This window comes from Heteronotia binoei, chromosome 19 (assembly GCF_032191835.1).
Source record: "Heteronotia binoei isolate CCM8104 ecotype False Entrance Well chromosome 19, APGP_CSIRO_Hbin_v1, whole genome shotgun sequence".
In the NCBI taxonomy this organism is placed as follows: domain Eukaryota; kingdom Metazoa; phylum Chordata; class Lepidosauria; order Squamata; family Gekkonidae; genus Heteronotia; species Heteronotia binoei.
In genome coordinates, this window is record NC_083241.1 from 25,311,699 (window position 1) to 25,338,253 (window position 26,555).

Sequence of the window (26,555 nt, forward strand, 5' to 3'; positions counted from 1 at the left end):
GCTATATGTAGCTCTGCTCACCGTCACTGTATCTGCTTACTCATCTGAAGAAGTGTGCATGCACACACAAAAGCTTACATTCTGAATAAAACTTTGTTGGCATGAAAGTTGTGAGCTGCTGCATATATTAGCTTGTTGTGGGGCCATTTTTCCTGAGTTAAGACAAAAACGTGTGGGGCTGGAGGCTAAAAAACCTGTGAGCTAGCTCACACTAACTCAGCTTAAAAGGGAACACTGGTCACTGCCAATGTTCCCTCTAAACTGCAGAGTCTTGAGAGCAAAAATTCTACTTTGTGAGCTACTGGCATTAAAGCTGTGAGGTACTACATAAATTATTGTGCTCTGGGGTCGTCCTTCCTGAGCTAAAACAAAAATGGAGGTTAAAAATCTGTGAGCTACCTCACACTAACAGCTTAGAGGGAACACTGGTCGCTTCCCTCCTCCGTCTCCCAGAGATGGGCCAAGCAACTAACCGGCCAGCCCAGGCCTCGAGACAACTCGTCGCTATGGAAACGGGAGCCGTTTCCTGAACGGCGGTGGGGAGAAAAAAACAAAAAGCGTTCCCCGTCGCCACTTCTCGCGAGAGCCTGACGGGAGCCCGGCGCGGAGCACAGAGGCCGAGGCGCTCGCAGAGGGCCCTTTTCAAAACCCGGCGAGAGGAAAATGGCGGAGAACGACAAGTTCGAGGCCGCGGTGGCGCCGCCGCCGTTGGGGGAAGGCGAGGAGGCGGCGATGGCGGCGACCGCTACCACCACCGACAACAACCACGAGCGAGAGCAGCAGCTGGAGGAGGAGGCGGGCGGCGGCGGAGGAGGAGCGGCGGCCGCCATGCCCGAGAGCGGCAACGGCAGCGCCAATGGCGTCAAAATGTGTGTGTGCGCGAAGGGGGCGTGGGTGGGCAGGCAGGGCCCGGTAGCCGAGCGCCGGGATGCGGGGGGCCTCGCAGGCCGCGGGCTGGGCGGAGAAGAGAAGGAGCCTTCCTGAGCTGGGCCCGGCCGGGAATGCCTTTGGTCGCCCCCGCCCCTTGCCCAGCGCTGGTTCGCTGAGGGCCCAAAGACACAATGACCAATTTCGCACTAAACCTTTACTCCTGGTTTAGCCCCAAGCTGACATTCTACCACACTAAAATCGTGGAGTCACAGAGTTGGTTTCTATGATTCTGGTGTAGAATGTCAATTTGGAGACAGAGCTAAACCAGGATTAAACGTCCAGCGCGAAAATGGTCAAGAAATGTCTTTCTTCGAAAGGTTGGTGGCTGCCAAAAAAAATATGGGGAGGGAGGCTGAGGCAGGGGCTCTTGGGGCCTGCTTGCTTTCTTAGGAAGGGGGTGTGTTGTGGTAGTTGTGGGGAACTAGGGTATTTTGGGGGGGGGGGGGTTCCTCTCCCTGTCAAGCTTAAAAAAGGTGGACGGTGAAGATCTTTTGAAGATCAGCTGAATTGCCGGTGGCCGTCATGGTGGAAAAGATTAACAATGGTAATGATTATCAGAGACAATAAAGAGTGGCACTTCTGAAATCAGCTTATTATCTGTTACTGTCACTGATAAGGATGCTGATGGCATTGATACTGTTGATGGCCAGTGCTTACCATCACGAGCTGTCAATGTTAGTTCTAGGGTAATCTTGGATGGGCTTCGAGCCCCACTTTGTTGCTAGCCTGGAGCTAGAATAAAAACGTGTTAGTCCTACAGGTGCTGCAAGACTTTCGAGGAAGGATTAGAGATCTGACAACCACAAAGATGCTGTATTGGCTCCTAAACGCGAAGAATTACATGAGAGGCAGCATTTTGGGAGTGGTTAGAGTGTCAGACTGGGGTCTAGATGGAGATGGGTAGCTGTGCTAGTCTGTCTGTATCAGCAGAAAAGAGCAAAAGTCCAATAGCAACCTGGAAGAGTAACAAAAGTTGTGACAGGGGATGAATTTTTGTGAGTCACTGCTCATCTCTTCAGGTATTCGGGTCTGGGAGACACATGTTTGAAATCCCCCTGCTACGGAAACTGGCTTGAGTGACCTTGGGCCAGTCATCCACAATTGGCCTAATCTACCTGACAGGGTTGTTGCTGTGGAACTAAAATGGAGGAGGGAAGAACAATGATATAAATCTGTGTATGTTTATACTGAGGAGAAAACCAGGGAACAGATATTTTTAGAACAAATGTTAGGGGATTTGCTACCACAGGATATTGTGAAGGCCCCTAGATTTATATAGTAGTCCAGTGGGATTGCTGTAGTAGTCTGTTAACAGCAGATGCTCCAGTCCAAATACCCTATTTGTTTATCATTATTGTAATTTCTGCTATTATTAATATATTTCTAGTGTAAGTTTTTGTGGACTAGAGCCCACCTAATTCCTAGTCTGTGAAAGGTATTCCAAAATAAAAAATGTGTTGGTCTTTCAGGTGCTGTGGGTAATAAAGTCATGTACCATGTGCAGCAGTGCTTTTGTATGTGGATATGGTTCCTGTGGCTCCAAGCCATTATTATGCCTGTTAATTCCTCTCTTTCTGGAGTGGAACAGGTTTGTTTTACTGTAAACTGCAACCACCTGTAGGTGTGCTTCGGTCTTATTTTGGTGCCTTCCAATGATAAACAGAACCAGCGTGGTATGTTGGTTACAGTGTTGGACTAGGATCCGGGAGAAGCAGCTTCAAATCCCCATGCTGCCATGAAGGCTTGCAGGGTGAGCTTGGGTCAGTCACATATTTAGCCTAACCTGCATCGCAGGGTTGTTCTGAGGTTCAAACTGAGAAGGGGTAAATTTTGTAAGCTGCTTTGGGCTTCCAATGGAGAGAAGACTGGGGTATAAGTGAAGTAGATACAATAAAGTACGTTGCATGTTCCTGTAGAAAGGCCCTAATATTCTTAGGGGTATTTTTGGCATTTATTTCTTTACATTTTCATCCTGCTGTTCCTCCAGTGAGTTCAGGGTGATGCATGTGGTTCTCCCAGTTTCATCCTGTTAACATTCCTGTGGATTTTGCTAAGCTGAGAGACAGTGTGAGTCTCCCTCAGTTCTTGTTGGCTTTGATAGTAGGTGGAATTTGAACCTTTAAGCAGTCTACTACCGTGGCTCTCCAGCCTTTATTGCTGGATTGTTAAAACTAAATAAAATGGTGATGGTTTGTGTAGCGCCAATAATGTTTTGATGATTATGAATGGAGTGAGGGATGGGTGGGTGAGGAATTTTTGCTTTCTCCTCTTCGTAGCACATAAATCATCCAAGGAATATAGCTCAGATAGAAATCCCATTTCATAGAGTATATAATACTGGAAGCTGCAGGGATGGTGACTGACTTGCAAGAAATATGTCAGCCTTGAGAGTGCATTGGAACCTCATGTACAGAGAGGATATGTGCTGACGAATACTAGAGAGTGGGCACAAATAGCAGGGCTAGATTGCTCCCTTCATTCCCTGCTTGTAAGCTTCCTAAAAATATCTGACTGGCCACTAGTGGAGATAGATTGTTGGGCCAGATGGACTTCTAGTCTGTATATTTATGAGCTTTTAACAGTTTGGGTATAATTAATCTCTCATTGATTCTGAGTCTGTACTCTTACTTCAGTAAATACATTATAGCAGGAGTACCCAGCCTTTTTGAACCTGCAGCCACCTTTACAGTTCTAACACTGGATGGTGGGCACAACTATAAAATGGTTGCCAAAAGAGGCTGAACCAACCGCAGAATCTCAGAGAGTGAGGTCATGCATAATTCTAATAGCTCTTGAGCATTTCAAAAGCTCTGTTTAACAGAATGCCTTTAAAATGGGAGAGGGGCAACAGTGGCTTGTAGTGTCCTGGCCCCACTGATGGACCTTCTGATGGCAACCTAGTTTTTTGGCCACTGTGTGACACAGAGTGTTAGACTGGATGAGCCGTTGGCCTGATCCAACATGGCTTCTCTTATGTTCTTATAATACAATAAATTATTAAAAATAATTTTAATAATTATAGGAGAGAGAGATGCAAGAAAGCACCTTTAAAACCAATGAGTTTTAAGTATGTTTTAAGTTTTTGTGAAAAAATCTTTAATTGTATTTGTCTGTGTCTTTTATAAAGTTTGTATCTCTGCTATCTTAAATAGGTACACACATGGCCCAGCCTGACAAGGTCTCATTTATGTCAGATTCAGCCCTTTTAGCAAATGAGTTCAGCACCCTTGCAGTAGGTGGTCTTGCAGTGGACTTTCTGCTGTACAGAATTCTAGAAGCACTCTGGTGGTTCATGTAAGGTTATTAGGCTTTTTCTCTTCATTTTTATGCTGCTCATTATTTGGATGTTAAAAAACAGCCACAAGCATTGTTCACTGTAACCCCCCCTCCCCTTTATGTAATAATTTCCTAAATTAGTTTACCTTTTCAGGCTTCTAAGTAGCTGTTTACCTGATTGCCTCTGCCAAGCAACAAGACTTGGAAACTTCAGGCAGCCAGCAAATGTATTTGTGTGTGTCATTGTGTAAAAGGTGGTGGTGGTGGGGACACACAGGAAGACACACGGTATTTCCCTAAAAGAAAAAAGGATTTCTTTACTCCAAAGTAGCCTACTAAATGCTTTGGTACCTTAGCAACGTTGTTACCTTGTTTGGAGTGCATTCCTGTAATAGCTAAGGACTGTTCTCCCAGGTCTAAATGTCATCCTTGTGTGTCTTTGGGAGTAAGATTTTCCTTACTAGACTACAGTCCTATGAACACTTGAAGCCCTAAGGAATAAAGAGGCTTACTTTGAGTAAAGGTATAAGATTGGGCTGCAAGATTTAGGTAGATTTGCAGTGCTGTATTACCTTAAATCATCTCAAAATTGATTTAGGTTTTTATAGAGGTAATTTAGAATATTGGAACCCAGTGGGGAATTTTTTTTTCTCTTCTGATTATTCTCTGGTTCACATTTTATTTATTGAGATCTGTCAATCATTTTTTAACTTGTAAAAGTTTATATTCATTGTTGGATCCTATGTGGATATCTGACTTGTGAAAGTTTTACTTTGTTAAGCAATGCCACAGTTTCATTTAAGTATTAGATATTATGATGAACACTTTTGTGTTCAGTGAATACCATAGCCACGGTCTGCTTTCTTGTATATGACCCCAGCTATGTAGACAACAACATCTGTTGCCTAGTCTGAAATACTTGCTAAGGAGATGAGCTTCTGCAGAAATCTCTGTACACTATAAGACTCCTGTGCTTTTGTTCAGTCACTCCAATAACTGATCAACAGGAATGTAAAGATAATGGATTTCATGTAATCTGTTAATCCATTTTATCCCCAGATATATAGTCCTTTTTTACTGTAGACAAGTCTGAGATTTAGGCCATAACATTTTGCCTAAGTCTTAGTAAGAAACGTGTTGCTATGCTGCACTTAAACATTATTGCTACAGTGCTTTCTTCCTGCTCACATTTGTCTAGTGTTTCACACTAGTTACACTATAGTACAACTCACCTTTGTAGGGTCAGGGTCACTTAAAACATTCAAACTTGGTTCTGATCTCTTAAATTCTAACCTGGATTAGCATCTACGCAATCTTTTAAAATTCCTTTATTTAAAGGATGCTTCTTTTTCTCCTTTATGTGGGGGCCCAAAGTACGTTACAACAGCAACCCTGTGAGGTAGGTTAGGCTGAGAGAGATTTGGCCCAAGGTCACCCAGTATGCTTTCATGGCAGAGCTGAAATTCCAATCTGGGTCTCTGAGACCCTTGTCTTGCATTTGATCCATGACACCACACTTACCTGTCAGAGTGGGGTTGCATACTACAATGATTTCTTTCAGATTGGGGCAGGAACAATGGTTAGCATGTTGCTGTTCTGCTGAATATTCCCATTATGTTGACTGACTGGTGTATATAGTAACTAATTTTACACTTTTTAAGATTTAAAATGTTCATATCCTGCCTTATTTCTTTGGACTCAAGGTGGCAAACAGGACATGTCAGTTTGTGCGCATTCTCCATGTCTTTTGGGGAATATGCAGAGCTTGGGGAGTGGTGTTTTATTAACCTTGATGTTGTATTATATATTACAATTTTTGAGTGTTGTCTATTCTGTTGAGCATTCTAATCCCCTAAAGTGCAGTAAATCTCAAGTTGTTCACTGATGAAATCTCCAACTGTTACTCCAACTTTGGTAGTGTCAGAACATGTTGCCCATATATTGGCATGCTTTTTTGGGTGGGTAGCATAGTTGGACACTCTGCAGAGTCTCTGGTTTGCACATGAAACTAGCATCCACAAGTTGCTGTTACTGTAGGGCTCAGGCTGATTGGCATTCAGTAATTTATAACAAGTTTCTCTTGAGAGAATAAAAGTGAACAGTGGTAGCTGTCAGAATACTCATAACGTGTTTTAAAAACTGGAGTTCCATTTACTCGGTCAAGATACTTATATTAAGAGGCAGAAAAAGGCAAAAAACCAAAGTGCTGATAAAACAGCATAATTGAAAACAGGTAAAATGTTACTAAAATCTTGCACAGCTACAGTCCTTTATAAACAGTGAGCAGAGTGAGCCTACTTTTGCTTTCTAAACTGCCAGACACCTGTACGTACAGATGGGTGTTAACATACCTTTTCGTCTAATAGCCTTTGGGGGGTGGGGACACAACTTTGAAAGGCCCTGCTCCTTGTAGCAGGGTTTTTTTGTCTCTGTGGGAGTGATGGGGGAGATCCCTCCTTAACTATTTTAACAGGTGGAAAGAGCTGGGGGACCGTCAGTGCCGAATTCAGAGCAGGCACGGGGATCCTTTTCAGGCTCCTCTTCAGCCCACCTCTGTTTTTGCTGACAGCGCCCTCCCCTCTGTGTGATAACAAGGTTGTGTGACCTACTGCATCACTGCAGCCTTCTGAGAAGCAGAACATGCTGAAAGCAGTTGCGCTGCACAGCAAGGAGCATAGTTGGTGTGGAAAGTAGTTGTGTTTATCACAGCAAAGGTCTTAACATGTCAAGCATAAAGCTCTTCATCAGGGAAAACAATATTTTTTATTTGCTCACTAGTAGCGCCATTCTGACTTCAGTGGGCTCAGAAAGATGGCTCTGGAGGAGGGTGATAACTTGCTGGCTCTTTCAACAGCTATACTCTGTATAGATTTAATGCTCAAAATACATTGGGACACGTGCTGCTCTAAATGTGGCATCTTACTGCATCCACAGTCTGTGCACTTGGGAAACAGGCAGAGCTGCTAGCCGGAACTGGCCTGAAGCTCCAGGAGAAGAGGGTGAATTGTGGCTGGTGTTAATCTGGCAATTAAATACTCCTAACACTGAACTGTATCATTGAAAGCACCAACAATGACTCCCCCCCCGCCCTATTCTTTTCTTCCAAAACGCAGGGAGAACGATGAAACCATAAAAGATGAGAGGCCAGCTGGGAAGGAAAAGTATATGTCAAAGCCCAAGGCAATCCCATCTCTCGGACACAGGAATAGATTCCACCCCTATGCGAAGGAGAAGAGTGCAGGCACCGGAGAGAAGAAGCCGATTAACCGTAACCGTGTGTTCATTAGCAACATCCCCTATGACATGAAATGGCAGTCTATTAAAGATCTTATGAGAGAGAAAGGTAACTCGCTCCTCATAGCCTGCTTCACACAAGAATGGGGCAAGCCAAAACGATGCCCAAGAGCTGGTTTGTTTGTCCTCAACTTCTGCTTGACATATCTTTCCCCTCTTCCCCCACCCCGCCTCTCTTTCATTGGAGACATTTGCATTGTAGGGTAAATGAATCAAGTATCCACAGCCTCCTTCCATTCTAGTGGGAGAGTAGACAGCCTAGAGCACATGCCTGAACTTTATAAAAGGACCGTGTTATGCCTCGCTGTTAGTTCTGCTTATAAGCAATACTTAGTGTGTTTAAAAGCATGAATGACCAAGGATGTCTTCCCAAAGATGTTTCTGTATTTTTCTTGGTAGAATCTGGCTGTGGAATTTACATCTCTGTTTGCATTGTCACTTCTGCCACGATTGGTCTGTCTGGAGTTCTGTATCAAGTGTGTTACTACTGTTGTAGTTTTGACAGAACTATTTGAATGCCCCAAACTCTTCTCTCTCTTTTTTGCCATGGGCAGTGCTGGGGCTGGAGAAATCCCAATTCATGAAATGTCAAAAGTTAGTTTTTGTATTTAGTTTGGGAATAATGTTTTTTAAAAAAATAGATTGCTTTTAACAATCATTCAACACTTATTTGGTGACCAGGCTTTTTAATCCAAGCAAATCTGTAACTGTGCTGGGTGTATCTGTTGTAAGGTGACGTGACTATTTGATTGGGTTTATGTAATGAAACTTTAGAAAGCGTGTGGCTTGCTGTGAAATTTTTTTTGACTTTTGTAAATTGGTTATTCTATTTGAAGTCAACCTCTTTACTATTTTGAAGATATTCAGGTAGAAAGTCACCTTAAAACAGCTGTTGTGAGCAGGATGACAAATATCTCTGAAAAGTGTTATTGTTGATGACCTAATTTGTTAGGTGAAGGGACCTATTTGTATAGCTGAACTTGTTCACCAACTATATCATACTGGCCAAAAATATGATTTGTAGTATGAATTAGGTTAACTATGGTTGTTTTTCCTTTAGCTTTTTGAGAATGTGGCTGTTGCATAATCCTGAAAATTAGCTAAATTCTATAGCCCTTGACAGGAGGTATGTTGGTCTGGTTTTGATTGTTGGTGAATAATAGGTGCTTCTTCGTAGAGTTGTGCACAGGGACACAGCAAAGCAAGACACTGGTGTTTAAATGCATTGTCTCTTGGTATTTTCCCTTTGTATGTCTTATGTAGTTGGTGAGGTTACATACGTGGAGCTGTTTAAGGATGCAGAAGGAAAATCAAGGGTAAGTGCCGTGGGCAACAATCTGCAGAGGTTTAAAGTCCCTCAGCAGTTTTATTTTTGTATAATTCTTGTACCAGTAATTTGGAAAGTAAGTTTCATTTTTTTTTACATTGATGTTCTTACAGACTTGAGGTTTCTGTATCAGATACAGTTTGTTCATTTTTTTTACTATGTATATAAATCAGTCTAGCTGGATGACAGGGGAAAGCTTTCTAAATTAGTGTTTTAAATAAATGGCATTTACCTAATTAATTTTAAACTAGCAGTCATTTTAAGGATTTCTGTTGTGTTCAGATGTGTCTTAAGGATTTGGAGAAAAAAACAACCCAATTACTGAACTGATAAATTGAGTGTAGCATTTTAATTGAAGGCTGAGTTATCCAAACACGTTGATGAGCCTGAAGATGGCAGGGACTGCTTCTGGATTATGGAACTTGTCTAGGTAAAAAAAACCCAAAACTGAGTGGAAGGTGTTGGTGGTTAGGCAAGTGGATGCCGGCAATGAGGGAGTCGCTTGAGTGCAAAGAATGTTAAAGCTGCTTTGTGTCTTTCTTCTTAAAAAGGTCAGACGTTCAAACTATAGTAAAGTCTGAGCCTGCTGTGTGAACATGAGAAATGCAGGTTTGATTCGAACGTAAGCAGTAAAACCTGTTGGGTGTTGGTTCCTCTTTCTCCCTTTTAAATATTTTTTTGTTTAAATGCAATTTTTTGTTTGGCCTATGGGGATGTCTTTTTATATATATATATATAAAATACCATCAGATCAAAACTGGTTGCTCTGTGTTTTTTAAAATTATCAAAGAGTAATGCATTGATTAAATCAAACAAAAACCATTTGTTCTTAAACTTGTTAATATGGAGAGGGTGCCAATGAAGCAATCATATTTATGGAAAACCTGAGTGACACACCTCCACGTCATTGGCCAGTGGTGCTCTTTGACAACTCACTCAGTTTTTCCGCCTTTAGTCAATGGTGGGGATCTGTGTAAACTTTCTATTTCTGATTTGGTTCAAGAGTCAATAATATTGAATAGCAACCTTCTGTCTTTAAAGCTAACAGTGCTTTGTATTGTGTGTAAAAAGTGGTAAGAGAAACTACATTTTGACTACTAAGTCAAAGACTGCTGCTCTTTCCACTCCAAAACTTCTAATCTTTGTTCATGTGGTCTGAAATCTTCAAAATATTTTACTATAATTGCATTTACTGACTTGATTTTTTTTCCTTTTTTTCCTATGTTGTTCAATCTTCATGTGGATGTAGGGCTGTGGGTAAGTCTCTTATATTCTGGTTGTGTTATAAAAGCTCTTTAAATAAATTAAACTTAAATTGTATTTATTTAAAACATTTCTACCCTACCTTTCCTTGTGGTTTAAGGCAGTTTACAATTTATAGCTTTAAAATAGCTTAATGGCATCTGGTTGTTTTTAATGTTGTAAGCCGCCCTGAGCCCACTTGCGGGATAGGGTGGGGTATAAATTGAAAAATTAAATTGTTGGGGTTTTTTGACCACTCTGTGAAACAGACTGTTGGACTGGATGGGCCATTGGCCTGTTCCAACATGGCTTCTCTTATGTTCTTATGTTCTCTTAAATAGTTTCAGTTAAAAATAGAGATGTAAAATTTCTGGAAATTTTGAAGCTTGGAAAAAAAACCCAGTTTTTTTCTGTCCCCCCCCCCCAAAAAAGAAAAAAAATGGAAATTTTCAGAAAAATTGGAAAAAAATGCTACATTATCTTACTTTAGGAACATAAAATATGACTAGGGACAATTTTACTTGGCATGAAATTATCACAACTAGCATATTAAAAATATAGTGTATCCAAGTAATTATTACAAACAGAATTTACTTTTAAAATATTTATTTGTAATTGTAACAAATGGAGCAACAATCTCCCGAACTGTTTACTAGTTTATGTGGAACAGACAAAAAAACCTCCACAAAACAATTTTTAAAAATCCAGAAGTAACAATTATTCATATTTCCTCTCCACAGTATTAAATGAAAATAAAAAACTCATTCTCATAAAAAGAATTGAAGAGGGGGGCAGTGTATAGGAAAGGAGTGTAGGACTAAGTTTCAATGAATGTGCATGACCTCAGTGCACAGAAATCAGAATAATCTGATACCACGCAGATTTTCTAGAAATGATTTGGAAAACATTTGAACACCTTATCTTAAAATATTTGATTCTTTCTTTCAATTTTTTCAATTTTTTGGAAAAAAACAAAAAAGGCTTCAGGAAAAAAACAAAAAAAACTTGTCCCCCCCCCCCCCCCACATTTTTTCGGGTTTTTTTCCGGGCCTTCACATCTCTAGTTAAAAAACAAAATAAAATAACAACCCCCTGATCTCTTGCTCCCTCCCTTGAAAGATGGCTATAAAAAAGCAATTTCTCTTTCTTCCAGAGTGGTTGAATTCAAAGATGAAGAATTTGTAAAGAAGGCACTGGAAACTATGAATAAATATGACCTTAATGGACGACCATTGAACATAAAAGAGGTATGCATGTCATTTTACAGCTGTGTAATTCTAGGATATTAAACTTTTCTTAAAATAGGAAAACCTTCATAGAGTTCTGAGATGCCTTCAAAGAAGCTTCAATGCAGCGAGTGACAAAAAGCCTGCTACAGCCCAAAACAAGTAATAATATCAAAAGAACTGACTCTCACTGGAAATCACAGCTATATCCAACCCTTCTTGCCCTTTTCACTAATCATGGCCTCTCTAGGGTGGATTTGCCTAGAAAACATGCAAGATGTTTTCAGTATCAACACTTCCTACAATCCCAGAGTGCTGTATCGTTACATACTTGATCAGCCTGTATGTGCGTGCATGCATATGCTTGTGTGTTCATTGATTTTCTGCAGGACTTAAAATATAACTGCACAATTGGATCTATTGCTTGTGTGAACAGTACATTCTTGATGTGTGTACATATTTGATGTATGATTTGAATTGTGTTCTGATGATGGGTGGGTGTCTGTTCTCCCTGTGTACATATACTCCTCTCTGAACCCTTCTGTCCCGTAGGGTTGTGTCTTCTACTTATATTAACAGATAACACCCAAGATCACTGAATTAAATTTTTGTTTTGGAAGAACGTGTTAGGCTGACAGATTTCTACTTGTCCATAGGCTAGGTAACAGCATAAGAAGTAGCAGTGCACACTGTCTCAACCCTCATCTGAAAGGACCACCTCTAGAGGTGAGGGAGCTAGGTCTCCATGCACAAAATGAAGTACTTATTCCTTCTGCTCCACTGATAAGGATGCTAACTGCTAATTTCGGGGTCTTGTGGATCTTTAAAAAACAACAACAGTGCTGTTCCTCTCTTTTCCCTCTGCCTTTGTGTTTCTGCAAGCTGATCCGTGGGGTCTGATTTTGGGTCTCATCCAATGTGTTTTAGGATCCGGATGGTGAGCATGCCCGTAGGGCGCTACAGCGGGGAAGCGGACCGTTCTCAGGAGGACACGGCCCTGATATAACACCTGGCTTGATGAATCTGCCACCTTCTATTCTGAACAATCCAAACATTCCTCCTGAGATCATCAGTAACCTGCAAGCTGGGCGGCTTGGGTCCACCATTTTTGTAGCCAATGTAAGTATAAAGATGAACTAGATGAGCCTATCAGTGGAACTACATTTTCTATCAGTGAAACATAATTTTCCCGCCTCTCCCTCCTCTGCTGCACACTGATCTCCACAAAATGTTTTTCCTGGGGAATAGGGGACCCTGAAGAACAACATGGGTTGAAGCTGGAAGGAGGAACCAGTGGGAACCACCAACTCAGTTTGGAGCTGAACCCCACTTGGGGTTTGAGGAGTCTAACTGAGGATGTTTGTACAAAAAAAAAATCATTTCAGAGGGCAGCCATGTTGGTCTGTAGTAGAATAGCTAGATTTGAGTCCAGTGGCATCTCAGAAACCAGCAAGGTTTGGGGGGATATAAGCCTTTGAGAGACAATGCTCCCTTTGTTAGGCTCTTGAAAGCTTATGCCTCCCAAATCTTAGTCTCAAAGATGCTACTGGTCTCAAATCTTGCTGTTCTACTGCAGACTAGCACAGCTCTTTTCTGAAGCTATCTTCATGTAAGTACCACATCCAGCTGCATAGGGTGGAAATCTGTCAGCCTCATGAAAAAAACTGGCACAGGTACAAAAAAAATCAGTTAACATGCCTTTTTATCTAGAATACCTTTTTATCAAAAAGTTTTTCCTCAGACCTTCTTGCGCAGATGAATGGTCTCAGTAAATATTTTACCATGTATACTCCACAAATTTGTATTTTTTCATGTGTAGACAGTGTTGAAATTTGTGCATTTAATCTGCCTGCTTTTTTCTGGTAATACCATTTTCAGTAAGGAATTTGTCAGCTAAGTGGTGCCTTTTCTTCAGAAATCGTTATCTCTCAGTCTTCTTACTTAGTACATTGGAAAGAAGAAAATGGACATGATTTAGTGTCGGGGTCCCTAGTGTGGGGGCTCTGGGTGCCACGGTGCCTGCCAACACCCATCCTTTTTAGAAGTGCACGATGGCCAGGTTGGACTTTTGTCCAGCAGGGATTCTCATTTACCACTAGAGAACTGATTTTTTAAAAGTCCCTTCTGCACAGCTGCCACTGCAGCACGAGGATCTTCACTACATGACTGAAGGGTAAGCTGTGCATAATATTTTAAAACAAAGTGCATTTAAAAAGGCATCCTGTTAAGTGGAAAATGTTGCAGAGATACTATTAGAGTTGTGCATACCTTCCCTCTTTGACATTTTGTGGTTGGCTCCATCTCTTGAGGCAGCCATTTTGTAGTTACAACCGCCTCCCTGTATCAGGATGCCAAAGCTATCTCCAGTCTCAAAGAGGGTGGGGGCCTCTGGCTTACTGAAGTCTTATTTAGCTAATCCAATCTAAGCCTGTTGATTTTGATGGCCTTAGAGTGGAATAACAATAGCATTGCAGGTTGTATCTCCAGAAGGAGCAATGTTTCAGAACTATTCATCTGTAAGTATATATTTAAAACATTTGTTGTTGTTTCCCTATTTTTAAAGGCTATGCCCTAGCGATGCACAACAGTGATATAAAAATGTGTTGGATTGACACATGGAAGTATTTTCCCCCCCTTTTTTTAAAGCTTGATTTTAAAGTTGGCTGGAAGAAACTCAAGGAGGTGTTCAGTATTGCTGGAACTGTAAAGCGCGCAGACATTAAAGAAGACAAAGATGGCAAGAGCCGAGGAATGGGAACGGTGACTTTTGAGCAGCCGATCGAAGCTGTTCAGGCAATATGTATCCTGACCGGTGTTTTGAGAGGGCCTTGCGAAAGGAGTGGCTTATAACATGTGGAATCTGGTGAAAACTGAACGTGAGGAATGAGACACACATTCCTGTCTTCAAGATATTTGAATTCTGGGGTTTTGCTTGGTGACAAAGCCACTCATGCAAAATATTGGGCCAGGTGCCATCTTTGTTGACACAGTTTCAGTCGTTTTAGCTTTAGAGTTGAAACTGCATTGTAGAGGGTACTGCAGACAGAGCAGAGGCATTGTTTGGCAGTAGCGTATGTGTGTGTATGTTAGGAGTGTTGAATGGAGAGAGGGTTTGAAGCGTGAAGCCTTCCTGCAGATTGGTACCAAGAGCAGTGGTTCACAGTATTTCATAAAGGGGTGGGGCAATGTGGTGTTCTGGGACTTTATATTTGCCAGAAACCCGCAATTTGCTCACCTCTGGTCATTATGTGGGTGAACACTGGGGTGGGGTGTTTGTTTGACACACCACTTTTAACCAAGAGGGAGGGGAGGGGAAGTTGACAGATGCTGCCCCCTCCTGAAAACAGGCCTGTGCATGGCTTGAAGTTGGCACTGGCCCAGGTCATCTTTTTGCAATCCCATCCTTTCTAGAGGTACATGTAGCCTCTGTAAGAGCTGCAGCATTCTTTGTAGCTGTCCTCACCTTGTGAAGTGGTCTGCCTGAGGGGTGTGTGCAGAGCAAGATTTTGGAATATGTATACATGATTTTATTCCCGAGTGTCTTTGGAAATTGAGATGGGTGTGCTGTTGGACTCAACTGAATCAGAGGTTTGGGAATAGTTTCCAGACCTTGAGGCCGAAGACCTTGTATTTTTTGATTATGAGAATACAAGGTTAGTCTGTTTCATTTTCGGGTTAAGGATGTAGATTTTCAGCCATCAGATATGAGGCTTTTATTCTGCCAATATTTTTGAAATGTATTAACTATTGTGTGTTTTGGGTCATATTTTTTATGATATTGATTTTAACATTATTCATTTTGCATTCTTTCGTTAGCTGTTTTGTGATTAGAAGAAATGAGCAGTAAATATTTTAATAAGGGCAGCGAAGGATTTAGCTTGGGGAAGCTCGGCCTTGTGGAGGAAAAGAAAGTAAATACTTAACACAAACGGTTAACTCATTTAAGCTCTGCTCGCAGCACCGCCTCTTATATAGCTTCCTAGGCAAGCTTGAAGGGCACCTGCCTGCTGAGGTCAGGTGCAGAAATCTGGAGCTTCATGCTCACCTGGGAGGATATTTTGTTGAAATATATATATATATATATATATATATTGCCCTTGTGTTTTGGACTGTCCCTTTGAAGAGTAATGGAAGCATTTGGCAAATGCAGCTTAAATTACGTGGAAAATTGAAGTGATTAGTTCACAGATGTAGCTGTTCAATAATTTCACACTTGTTCTGTTGGAAAAAGCCTTACAAAGCATGTCTTCTTAAACCACAGTAGTAAAGAGAAATCTGTGGTAAGCTTGTTACTAAATAACATACTTGAAACAGGATTCATTTTCTGTTTTGGGTAACTAATTGTTTCTTTGGAAGGAAAAAAAGGTTTATAGTCAATATAGGTTCTCTTACGGTTTTTTTAGCTTGAAAATGGGGCAGTTATTAAGGAAAACATTTAAATAATCTGTCGTACAGATGAAGCTGCCTTATACTGAATAAGACTGTTGGTCCAATAAGACTGTTGACTGCTCAAGTTGCTAGAGGCTGCCCAGTGTCTTGGGGAGAGGCCTTTTGCATCACCTGCCACCTGATCCTTTTAGCTGGAGATGCTGGGGATTGAACCTGGGGCCTTCTGCATGCCAAGTGGATGCCATTCTACTGAGTCATGACCCCTTCCCCTGCAGCGATTGGCTCATTGGTTGAATTGCTGATTTTGTCAATTCTTGTATTTAAGTGAACCACCAGCACCAGTTTCCACCTCAGGAGGCATTCCCTCTTCTCTCACACAGAAGGGAATGCTTTCTTCTAAGGTATCAACTACTCTGATGTGATCAGCTACTCGGTGTTCCTTCTAAGCTGAGTTGGCGTGAGCTAGCTCACAGATTTTTAGCCTGTGGCTCACACATTTTTGTCTTCGCTCAGGAAAAATGGCCCCAGAGCAAACTAATTTATGCAGTAGCTCACAACTTAAGAACATAAGAGAATCCATGTTGGATCAGGCCAGTGGCCCATCCAGTCCAACACTCTGTGTCACACAGTGGCCACAAAAAAAAGCAAAACCCAAGTGCCATCAGGAGGTCCACAAGTGAGGCTAGAAGCCCTCCCACTGTGCCCCCCCAAGCATGAAGAATACAGAGCATCACTTGCCCCAGACAGAGAGTTCCAACAATACGCTGTGGCTAATAGCCACTGATGGACCTCTGCTCTAGATGTTTATCCAATCCCCTCTTGAAGCTGGCTATGATTGTTTGTAGCTGCCACCACCTCCTGTGGCAGTGAATTCCATGTGTTAATCACCCTTTGGGTGAAGAAGTACTTCCTTTTATCTGTTCCAACTCGACTGCTCAGCAGTTTCATTGAATGTCCACTTTAATGCCAGTAGCTCATAAACTAGAATTTTTGCTCACAAGACTCCACAGCTTAGAGGGAATATTGATGCCAGTCAGGTTTTAGTTGGGTGGCAGACAGCTCTAGCATAATGTTCTGTTCTGGTTTTTTTTTTCCAGTCTAGTTTTTGTTTCCCATTCTTAGCAGAAACAGTGCTCCTTAACTCTGTGCTCAGCTATGTTCAATGGGCAATTTCTTTTTGATAGACCAATGCATGTTAAAATGGTGAGTTCATTTAATTATTTGGAATGTCTCTATGCCACCTCTTCCAGAGGCTTAGAAATTAAAACACCAAAACCCAGAGCATAAAAACAGTGTAAAACATTTGGCGGCTTAAAACTTCACCAGTTTTTGTGTTTTGGCAAGAACGAGCTATGACATCCTTCTAAAGGCCTCTGTTTTCTTGTCAGGATGATAAATCAATCCCTCATGATGATTTCCGTGCAACAGACTCCAAAACGCCACAGCTGCCCCGTGAGTATGGATTTTGTTTGTTTGGCTTTGACTTCATATAGATCTTGACACCCTGTTATCCGTGGTGTCTTTTCTTCTCGCTTGCCTTTGGCCGTATGCTTCCACAGAGCTGCTCTGAAACCCACAGAAGCTCCGACATCTTAGGAGGATCTTTGGCTTTTTTCCAGGTGGCCTTGGAGGCATCGGGATGGGTCTTGGACCTGGAGGGCAGCCCATCAGCGCAACCCAGCTGAGCATGGGTGGCGGAATGGGAAGCGTGGCTCCAGGAGGTCAGTGTCCTTTCTCCACCCAAACCTGTTCAAACAAAAGCTTTTCCCCCCACCATTGGGACTAGGCTCCTGTGGATATAGGTGCAAGCTGGAGGCCTTATGGGAGGGGAAAGCAAATAAAAAATACCACCCCAATCCCTAAATCTCCCCCTCTCCCCCTTTTCATCTAAACATTCTATGGTCTTGGAACATATTCAGACTTCCATCAGAACGGGGGTTTTTTGTTTGTTTTGCTTTTTTTTTTATATATTGGCAAAGTCACACTTTTCATCGTACATGGGGAATTCCTGCAGCCCATCGTAGGAGATCTTGTCTCCTTTGTGAGTGGTTCCATTGAATTATTTTTAAATGACTGGCTCTTGATCATCATGTTTGCTATTGGATTTGGGTCCGTGAAGAATCACTGAGGGAGAATTTGAAAATCCTCCCTGCCATCTTCCTCTCCTGAGATTTGCAAGACCTTTGTGGGATGGCCCAGACTATTCTTACTCCCATTCCCCCGCCTCCCCCCCCCGCCCGTTAACTGGAATTCAGTCACTCAACATTCTGTCCTTTCTAGAGGGCATTTTAAGGTTCATTGGATTTATATCCCGCCCTCCCCGCCAAAGCAGGCTCAGGGTGGCTCACAACCAGCAAAATAAGAACAGTTTAACAATTAAACAAGTTAAACAATTAAAATGGTTAAGAACAATTAAAACAGTCTGGTGCTAATTGTATCTGATGTTTTCTCGCTTCAGATGGCATTCAGTCTATATTCGATGTATCATCAGGCTACTGTTTATCCTTTTGCTTAATTTTATAAAGACTCGCTTGGGTGGTCCCCTGAGAAATGCAGAGAGACCTGCCCTGCATAGTTTCCATCATCCACACAGGCCCAACCTCTTGACTGCTGGGTCTAGTCATTGAACTGGGAGCATTGTCTGGAATTTAGCATTTCCATAAAGTATTAAGGGATGAAGTGCAGACCACAAATAATCAGGGCTGTTTTTGAGCAGGAACGCACTGGCTTGGTACCAGTGGGTGTGGCCTAATATACAAATTAGGTGAGCTCCTGCTGGGCTTTTTCTACAAAGAAGACCTGCAAAGAACAAAATAATAAAGCAGTAGGATGTGTTTCCATGTGTAGAAATTCTTTAAAACTGTAATCTCTGTATCTGTACTTATTTTTTGTTTAAGGAATGGGAGTGGATGGTCCAGCCTTTGGGGGAATGAACAGAATGGGTGGAGGTAAGTCTGTCTCTCCAGTTCCTTTCTTCCCCCCTGCCAAATGTATGAAGTCAGTGAAAAGCCTTTTGCTTACGCTTCAGGTGTCGGTGGATTTGGTGGCATGAAAGCAATGGCAAACGTGGGAGGCTTTGCTGGAGTCAACCGGATGGGAGGTAGGTGGTGATTGCTCATTCTTCTAAACTTAACAAATTTTAACAACAGCAAAGCAGACCTAGTTTTACTATTACGATCTGTTATTTCTAGGCATGGGCAGTGTGGATGATTTCAGAGGAAACCTTGGCAGCGGAATGAGTGGCGGCCTAGGAACAGGCATGGGGGGCATGGCGGCCGGCATGGGAGGTAAGCCACTGGAAGTCCCCTTTTCTGGATATTGCTTCACTGCAGACCAGCTGCTAACACTGGATTCCAGACTGGGCGGGGGGAGGGGGAGAAAACGACTTTATCTAAAGAAGCAATATGCCACAGATGTCTTTGGAGGGGCAACATGGGAAATTTTCAGAAAGCTCGCTTCTAATCATAGTCTAAACCAGGGGTGTCAAGTATGGCTCTTGTCTGCTTCCTTCTCCCTCTCTCTTGCTTCCTTTTACATCTCAACTTGCTTTGCAAGGCTTGCTCAATCGCGCAGAAGCTACAGAGCAAAATCTCGATTTTCTCCATTGATTGAGGCTCCTCCCCCTCCTGGCCCCTGGGGAGGGAGGGAAAGAGCCAGAGCTCCCTTTGCCCAGTTCCCTGGATCCTTTGGGAGAAATACAAAGAAAGCACCTTTCAGACCAACAAGTGCTAATGTTTTAAGCATATTTTAAGTTTTTTAAAAAGATCTTTAGTTGTGTTTGCCTGTGTCCTTTTAAAAGTTTATATCTCTGCTTACCTACACATGGCCCAGCCCAGCCCGACAAGGTCTCATTTATGTCAGATCCAGCCCTCATAAGAAATGAGTTTGACATCCCTGGTCTAAACTGTTTTAAGCCAATAGCTTTCGCTCTAGTGTTCAACAAAGCTTGCTTTGCATACGCTGAGAAGGACACTCATCTAACCGTATTTTCCAAGACAACATCAGCAGCTCCTGTAGGTGGGAGATGTGCAAGAACATCCTATTGTAGTCAATACGAAGCAGAAGAAATAGCTTCCTGTGCTTTGCAGTGGCTATTTTAGGAGATTCATGGGGGGAGGAAGGTTCCTTAAAAATTTGCTTAGTAGCAGGTGGTGGCTGTCTGACTCTTGACGAGAAACACCCCCCCCCCATTTTTTTTTTTTTTTGCTAGATGAGTCTGATGAATATGTGGCTTACATGATTATGAAGTTTGTTGTAGCTTCTGAGGAGATTTGTGAGTTAGATAGTGTCTGGGGCTGAAGCATGTTGGGGTGATCACTGTGTGTGTGTGGCACATTTGCTTCTCAACCTGACCATCCAATGCAGAGAGGAAACAGCTTCCATGTTCTAACTTCAGTCAATTACCATTTATTTACACTTGACTGGAGGATGGAATCACCTGTCTTCCCCCACCCCGAGATGAGTGTGTGCATGCCCAGGGCATAAGTTTTCACAGGTGCACTTGACATGGGTGCAATGTGGAATTTTGCTCCTGGGTTCAGTAACCTCCACCGTTGTTAACTGTTGGCATCCTAGAGAGGGTGCATTTGAAAACCTGCACTGTGTGTGTGCCACTGGGAACATTCACTGCCCTTTCAAGGTCAACAGCTAGGACCATTTTAGAACTTTGCCTTCTTGAAGGATTAAATCCCACAGTTATTGCCATGGGAAGGGTGCCAAGTAATGTCCTGGCACTAATGAAACTTTATTTAGGTGGTTTACTGAACAATGTATAATAAATAATACACCCAACAGCACTACATCTTTGAAACTGTACCTGAAATCAGTGAATTTGGAGTGGGAGTTTTCTACTGAGTGATGCACTGTACCCATTCCAGGCTGACCCTTTTGACTAAAATGTCGGTTTTGTAAATGCAAACATGTAACGTGAGCTATAATAGAAAGCCTACCTGTGTTAACCTGCAGAAATGTTCCGCGGCGGAATGGGAGGAAGTATTGATCGAGACTTTGGCCGAACTGATATGGCAATGAACCGTGGCTTTGGAGACTCCTTCGGAAGGATGGGTATGGCCCTTGGCGACTTCATTTCTGAACGTCAAGCATGTCCCCGTGCATACCATTTTCACCAGCGCACATGACATCACTTCACACTTGTCACCTCCCTTTTTCTATCTCTACCCAAGATAGTTGTCTGGGCCCAAGTACTCTGTCCGGAGTCTGAGAAGCGCAGGGGAGTGTGTGTGGCTCCCCCCACCTTCCACCTTTTGAAGTCTTGATAGAAGTAGAGAAGAATCAGACAAGTAACAGTCCCCAGTACCCCTCAAATGCCTTTTTGTTTTGAGAGTGTGCTTGTGGGGAAAAAGCGTGCTGGCTTGTTACTCCGTTGCCCGTCAACTTCATTACTACTTTGAAATAATTTTTTTTTTAGTGAGAACACTGCTGTGAATATATCCTTTGTTCCCTTTCCCATGCCAGTGGCTGTCCTAGTTCAGCTGTTTTATTTTAAGATGACCACGTCTATCGAGTAGTGCTCAGAGAGAGGAAGAGCAAATATTTTGCGATAAGAAAGCAGTTTGGTACAATTCCTTAGCTTTAAGTTTAAAAGTTATATAACGTGACTTTTTTTTTTTCTGTCCTTGTTTAGGTGGTGCAATGGTTGGTGGTTTTGCAGGAGGAATGGGAGCTTCTAATATGGGCCCAGTAGGATCTGGAATGAGTAGGTTAATCGGTTTCAACTGGATATAAATTATAGCTATTAGAAAGACTGTTTTGGCTGTCTTAGTGGACCCAGAGAAACTTGTGGTTCAGTGGCAAGAAGCTAGTGATTCACTGTTCCCCAGATCTTGCAGTTCTAGTGGAAGTCTGCTAAGGAGTGACATTATTGAAATGAGGCAACATTAACTGCATCCCATCACATGTTCTGTGCTCAGAGTGATAGACTTCTAGGAATTGAGTGTTCTCTGTGGAATAAGCATTATTTGTACCAGAGTAAGGAATTTCTGTAAACATCAGCGCAAATATTGCAAGATGACTCTGAGTAAAAACTGGATCACACTAACTTATGTGACTGACATTCTAGCCTGTGTGTGTAAGAGAGATATTCACATAGTCAGCATGCGTGGCTACAAAAATGACTGGAAGACGCACAGACTGTACCTTTTTAAGAGTACTAACTCTTTTTCACCCATAAGTACCAACGTATTTCCAGAATGAATGGAAGAATACGATTCTGTCATTCATTCCTTGATATCTTTGAATACGGGGTATAGATCATAACCATTTCATATGCCTGGGATTCATTATGTCTGTTGTGGGAAAATGTAGGCTTTGGGTGAACCAGTATCTCCAAAACCTGCTTTCTTCTATTACTAAGCCAAAATGGTAATTTTTTTGTGGGGGGGGGGGAGGGAGATTTCTCTTTGCCCTTTACCTAACCCGGTTGATGCATGCTCATATCAAAAATGTGTATAGTGCAGGGGTGGCCAGCGGTAGCTCTCCAGATGTTTTTTGCCTACAACTCCCATCAGCCCCAGCCAGCATGGCCAATGGCTGGGGCTGATGGGAGTTGTAGGCAAAAAACATCTGGAGAGCTACCGTTGGCCACCCCTGGTGTAGTGCTTGGTATTAACAGAACTGGTAAGAATGGGGGCCTCTTTGCACAAGCAGATTGCCTTAGGGTTGTCTTGGGCAGTCCATTTGCACAAGCTACAGCATACTGAACTTTGGGTATACCATGCTAAACTACCCTAATTTTAGGTAAGCCACGGCACCCAAAAGCTGATCCATACAGAGTTCTACATTGTAACAGTGGCATCCATGCCACCAGAGCACTTACGGACTGCTGGGCCTGGAGACCAGTGTGCGTTGACTGAAACGGTAGCTGCCCCCAGCTGAATGAGTTGTGTGAACAGGCGTGCTTTCTATTGCCCTGCTGTCTTTCATTGTTTTCTGAGGGGATTGCATAACTCATGCACTGTTTTAAAATAGCTCCACAACTTACCGGATACACCTTTTAAAGACATGCAAGCAGCTGAGTGGTTTAAGATGCCAAGTGGCTGTGAAACCTTTTTGCCCTTCATAATAATAATAATAATAATAATAATAATAACTTTTATTTCTATCCCGCCCTCCCCGCCCAGGCGGCTCAGGGCGGCTAACAACAATTTATACGTTAACATAAATAAAACTTTAAATTTAACAGTTAAAATTAAACATATAAAAAACCAGTCAGTTAAGTTAAAATACATAATTTACATTACACTATATATAAATATATCTGGCAGTAATAAACTATTATAGCGCTGGTTCTGCCAGTTTAGACAATCTTATATGAGTGTTCTTATATTTAATAGATGGCGGTTCTTTATATCATGCAACTCAGCAGTCAGTGTCACCATAGGCTTGTCTAAAAAGGGCGGTCTTGCAGGCCCTGCGGAATTGGTCAAGGTTCCGCAGGGCCCGCACTTCCTCCGGAAGCTGGTTCCACAGTGCAGGTGCCGCAACTGAAAAGGCCCGTACTCTAGTGTTTTGGAGTTTGACCTCTCTCGGCCTTCAGAGCTCCTTCCCAAAGGTAGATTGATGGCAGACGACCAGCATGAATTACAACCAGTTTCCCTGTCTGAATTATTGGGACTCCACTTTTCCTAAGGCTGCATAAGAAGCAATGCCGTCTCCCCTTCTTGGAGTGCAGGTGCATTTCCCCCCCCCCCCCCCCCCGCATATCATTTAGCTTAACTTCACAAAAGGCAGGTAATGTGAAGCTTGTGTTTGCTATTGCGATATCACACTTTGTTTCCTGAAAGTTTCTTTTGTTCTCTCTCTTTCCCTTTTGGTCTTTGCAGGTAGCGGCATAAGTGGTATGAACAGTATGACCGGAGGGATGGGAATGGGAATGGGAATGGATCGGATGAGCTCCACTTTTGACCGCATGGGGCCCACCATGGGAACCGGCCTAGACAGAAATATCGACATGGATCGAGGATTTGTGCCCGGCCCCATGGGAAGCGGCGCAAGGGAAAGAGTCGGCTCCAAAGGCAACCAGATATTTGTCAGAAATGTAAGCAACTTGTGAGCGAAACCGATCTCCAGCAGTGTCTGCGGCTTGGCTTTTCCTCCTTATGTTACTCTATGCTTGTCTTCATTTTCAGCTTCCTTTTGACTTGACCTGGCAGAAGCTTAAGGAAAAATTCAGCCAGTGTGGTAAGTATTGAGGCTACGAATGTTGCTGCCTCTCCCATTGAGGGAAGTATAGCCACTAGCACCAAGGTCTGGGTAGGATGTGTGGCTCGCAGGCAGTTGACTCTCCAGGGTCTCTTTCCATATCAGCTCCTGCACTTTTGCAGTGGAGCCTGGTTACTTAGCAGGAGGACTTGGGGGCTTATTCTAGGCCGCCATCCTGTGCAGTTAACTCCATTCTAAGTCCATTGAAGTTAACAAGCTCAGAGTCTGCAAAAGGGAAGATCTTGGTCAGATTGTTGCTTTGCGGGAGCTGAAAAAGCACCCTGGGCCACGCAAGCCACACACTCTTCTGCAGCTGCATAGCACTAGGCAAGATCTGCAGTGTTGTGGTCTGTTTCAGGGGACCTTGTCCTCTGTTAGTGGGTCCTACCCCCCCCCCCCCCCATTAAGGAGCTTCTAGGGAGTTCCTGGAACTCCATTTGGAGAAAACTGGCAAGAAAAAACAAAGTTTCAGTGAGCAGCTTGATATATCTTCAGTAATTGCCAGAATCCTTCAGAAATGCTTGGCATTCCTGTAAGAGAGTACAGCACAGAGATTTTCTCACACTTGTGTGTGTGCACGCGCTCTGGGCAGCACAGAATGATTCTAAATAAGAAATGGCACATGTCCCAAATGTCTAGTTCTGCTTTTACTGCAATCTGAAAAAAGCGTAATCTTTTATCATCCTTTTTTGTGAAAGGTCGTCTTTATTTTGTCCATTTTGGTGAAATGTATACGAACAAGAAAGAGATCGTTGCTTCTAATGGAATACTTTAGCTAGAAAGAAAGATTTTGCATACCATACTGTTGCCTTTCAGATTCTTAAAACTTTCCTTGACCCTGCACATTTGACAACTTTTTTTTGTTTTTTGTTTATAAATCTTGCTTTGGAATTCATGGGATTGTGACTAAAACTTGTTTTCTGTAGCTTTTCCTGCTAGCTTAAATTGTTACCAACATATTTTCGTATGCTTTTGTTCTTTTAAAAAATTACTTTCCTTTTTTATTTGGTTGGCACGTGAAACATGATCTTTATGGTAACTTCCCTATAGCTCTCAAAGCTTGAGGTTTTTTTTTTTAAAAGCACAGTATAAACATGTCCTATTCCAGTATTAATCAAGTTCTTGTAGGATGACTGAAAGTGTGCCAGGAAGTCCCCTTCTATTGGATCCACTTAACATGGATTTTAAGCGCCTCACCCACGAACAAACATAGTTCGAATGTAGAGTTGCAAAGTGCAGGGCCATTTGTAGAGCTGTCCAAGAAATGCATGTGTCAGTTCTGCTACATGGGGCATCTAGGCGATTCACATATTGGAAGTTTAAACATAATTGCCTTGCTTTTACACCGAGCCTTCATTTTTTTTTTTGCTAGGTTTTCATAAGTATGCAGTCCTGTCCTGTCACTTAAGGCTTGTGGGGGGCTGAAGGAAACATCCGCTGTGGTTCAGAATTAGAAAGAAATTACTGCTTAGAGGTGGTGAAAGCAAGGTAGATAGTGTTTGGGGAGATAGCATGAAAAACAGACAAGGGAGGAAGTAAATAGAATCTGAGATGACACGTGAGGCAGGTTGGTGACTATGAAGGTTGTGGGCAGCTAAAGTGTAGAGAAAGAGAAGGTATGCAGCTGAAAGCTGGAGTAGAAAGGATTTTTGGGAGGGATGCACTGAAGTGGGCCTTGAGCTTAGCATGGTGAGAGCAACACTTATGGGAGCATCTCATGAGGAATTTTGGGCTACAAGATGGCTTTCATGGCAGCTATTAAAATAGAAATTGAAAATGAGTAGATTTGCCCTGAACTGTAGAACTGTGTGGATTCTCTAAAAACAATCTAAAGTGGTTTGTGGGGAGGGGACTCCCTCATCGTGTTTTAACGTTAAACTGACCTTTGCTCTTTTTTTTGTTGTTTAACTTTGCTCAGGTCATGTAATGTTTGCAGAAATAAAAATGGAGAACGGAAAATCAAAAGGCTGCGGAACGGTCAGATTTGACTCGCCCGAATCGGCAGAAAAGGCCTGTAGAATAATGAACGGCATAAAAATCAGTGGCAGAGAAATTGATGTACGTTTGGATCGCAATGCATAATTTATAACCACATGTTCAGGAACATTCCTTTGTCTGTTTAGCGCCTCTCTGTCCTCTCCCCTTAGTAAGTCATTTTTAGTATAATATTGTATTGCTTGACTTAAGTTGGAGAAACTGAACTTTTAAAACCCACCAGCCTTTAACAGTATAGTGTTTAATATACTGTGAACCTGTTTAACTGACTCTTAACAACACTTTGGTTTTTGAAGAGAACCTTTCCTGACTTTCAGCAGTATGAGCCTCCACACCTCCTTCCCTTCAAGTTTCAGGAGTTGTGGTGGACTCTACACCTCTCCAAAATCATGCTAAGTGTCTCTAGTCATTCAGTTTAAATGAATGGTTCTACTGTTTTTAATAAAACAAGCCATTTTTTTCTCTGTTAAAGAAGGCTGTATAGTGGGACTTGTTTGTGTCACAGAACCCCATACTGCGGTTGTCATGTAAAGAGTATGCGCACACCCCCTTCTCCACATCTGGTTTTATATGGTTAGAGTCATTGCTGCTCCTCACTCTGGAAGGACGTGTTCATGTTCTCACTTCATTCCTGATAGTTTTGAATCTTAACATAA

General features: G+C 42.4%; 1 protein-coding gene across 1 annotated transcript; it reads left to right on the plus strand.

Annotated features, from left to right (window-relative positions):
• The first annotated feature begins 586 nt into the window (after positions 1–586).
• On the plus strand, positions 587–26,370 carry MYEF2 (myelin expression factor 2). The gene is made up of 18 exons (XM_060259800.1): positions 587–869; positions 7,320–7,549; positions 8,764–8,816; positions 10,077–10,084; positions 11,223–11,316; positions 12,223–12,414; positions 13,942–14,095; positions 16,838–16,887; positions 17,073–17,136; positions 17,304–17,405; positions 18,582–18,632; positions 18,713–18,784; positions 18,876–18,971; positions 20,650–20,748; positions 21,329–21,400; positions 23,526–23,740; positions 23,832–23,883; positions 25,823–26,370. Exons 1-18 carry the CDS (start codon positions 664–666, stop codon positions 25,984–25,986), a joined length of 1,974 nt encoding a protein of 657 aa, XP_060115783.1. The 5' UTR covers positions 587–663; the 3' UTR covers positions 25,987–26,370.
• The last annotated feature ends 185 nt before the right edge of the window (positions 26,371–26,555 follow it).

Coding starts and splice junctions, on each gene's coding strand:
- MYEF2 (XM_060259800.1), top strand. CDS start 664: ATGGCGGAGAACGACAAGTTCGAGGCCGCGGTGGCGCCGCCGCCGTTG. Junction 18,785..18,875: donor TGGAGTCAACCGGATGGGAG/GTAGGTGGTGAT, acceptor TGTTATTTCTAG/GCATGGGCAGTGTGGATGAT. Junction 21,401..23,525: donor CCCAGTAGGATCTGGAATGA/GTAGGTTAATCG, acceptor TGGTCTTTGCAG/GTAGCGGCATAAGTGGTATG.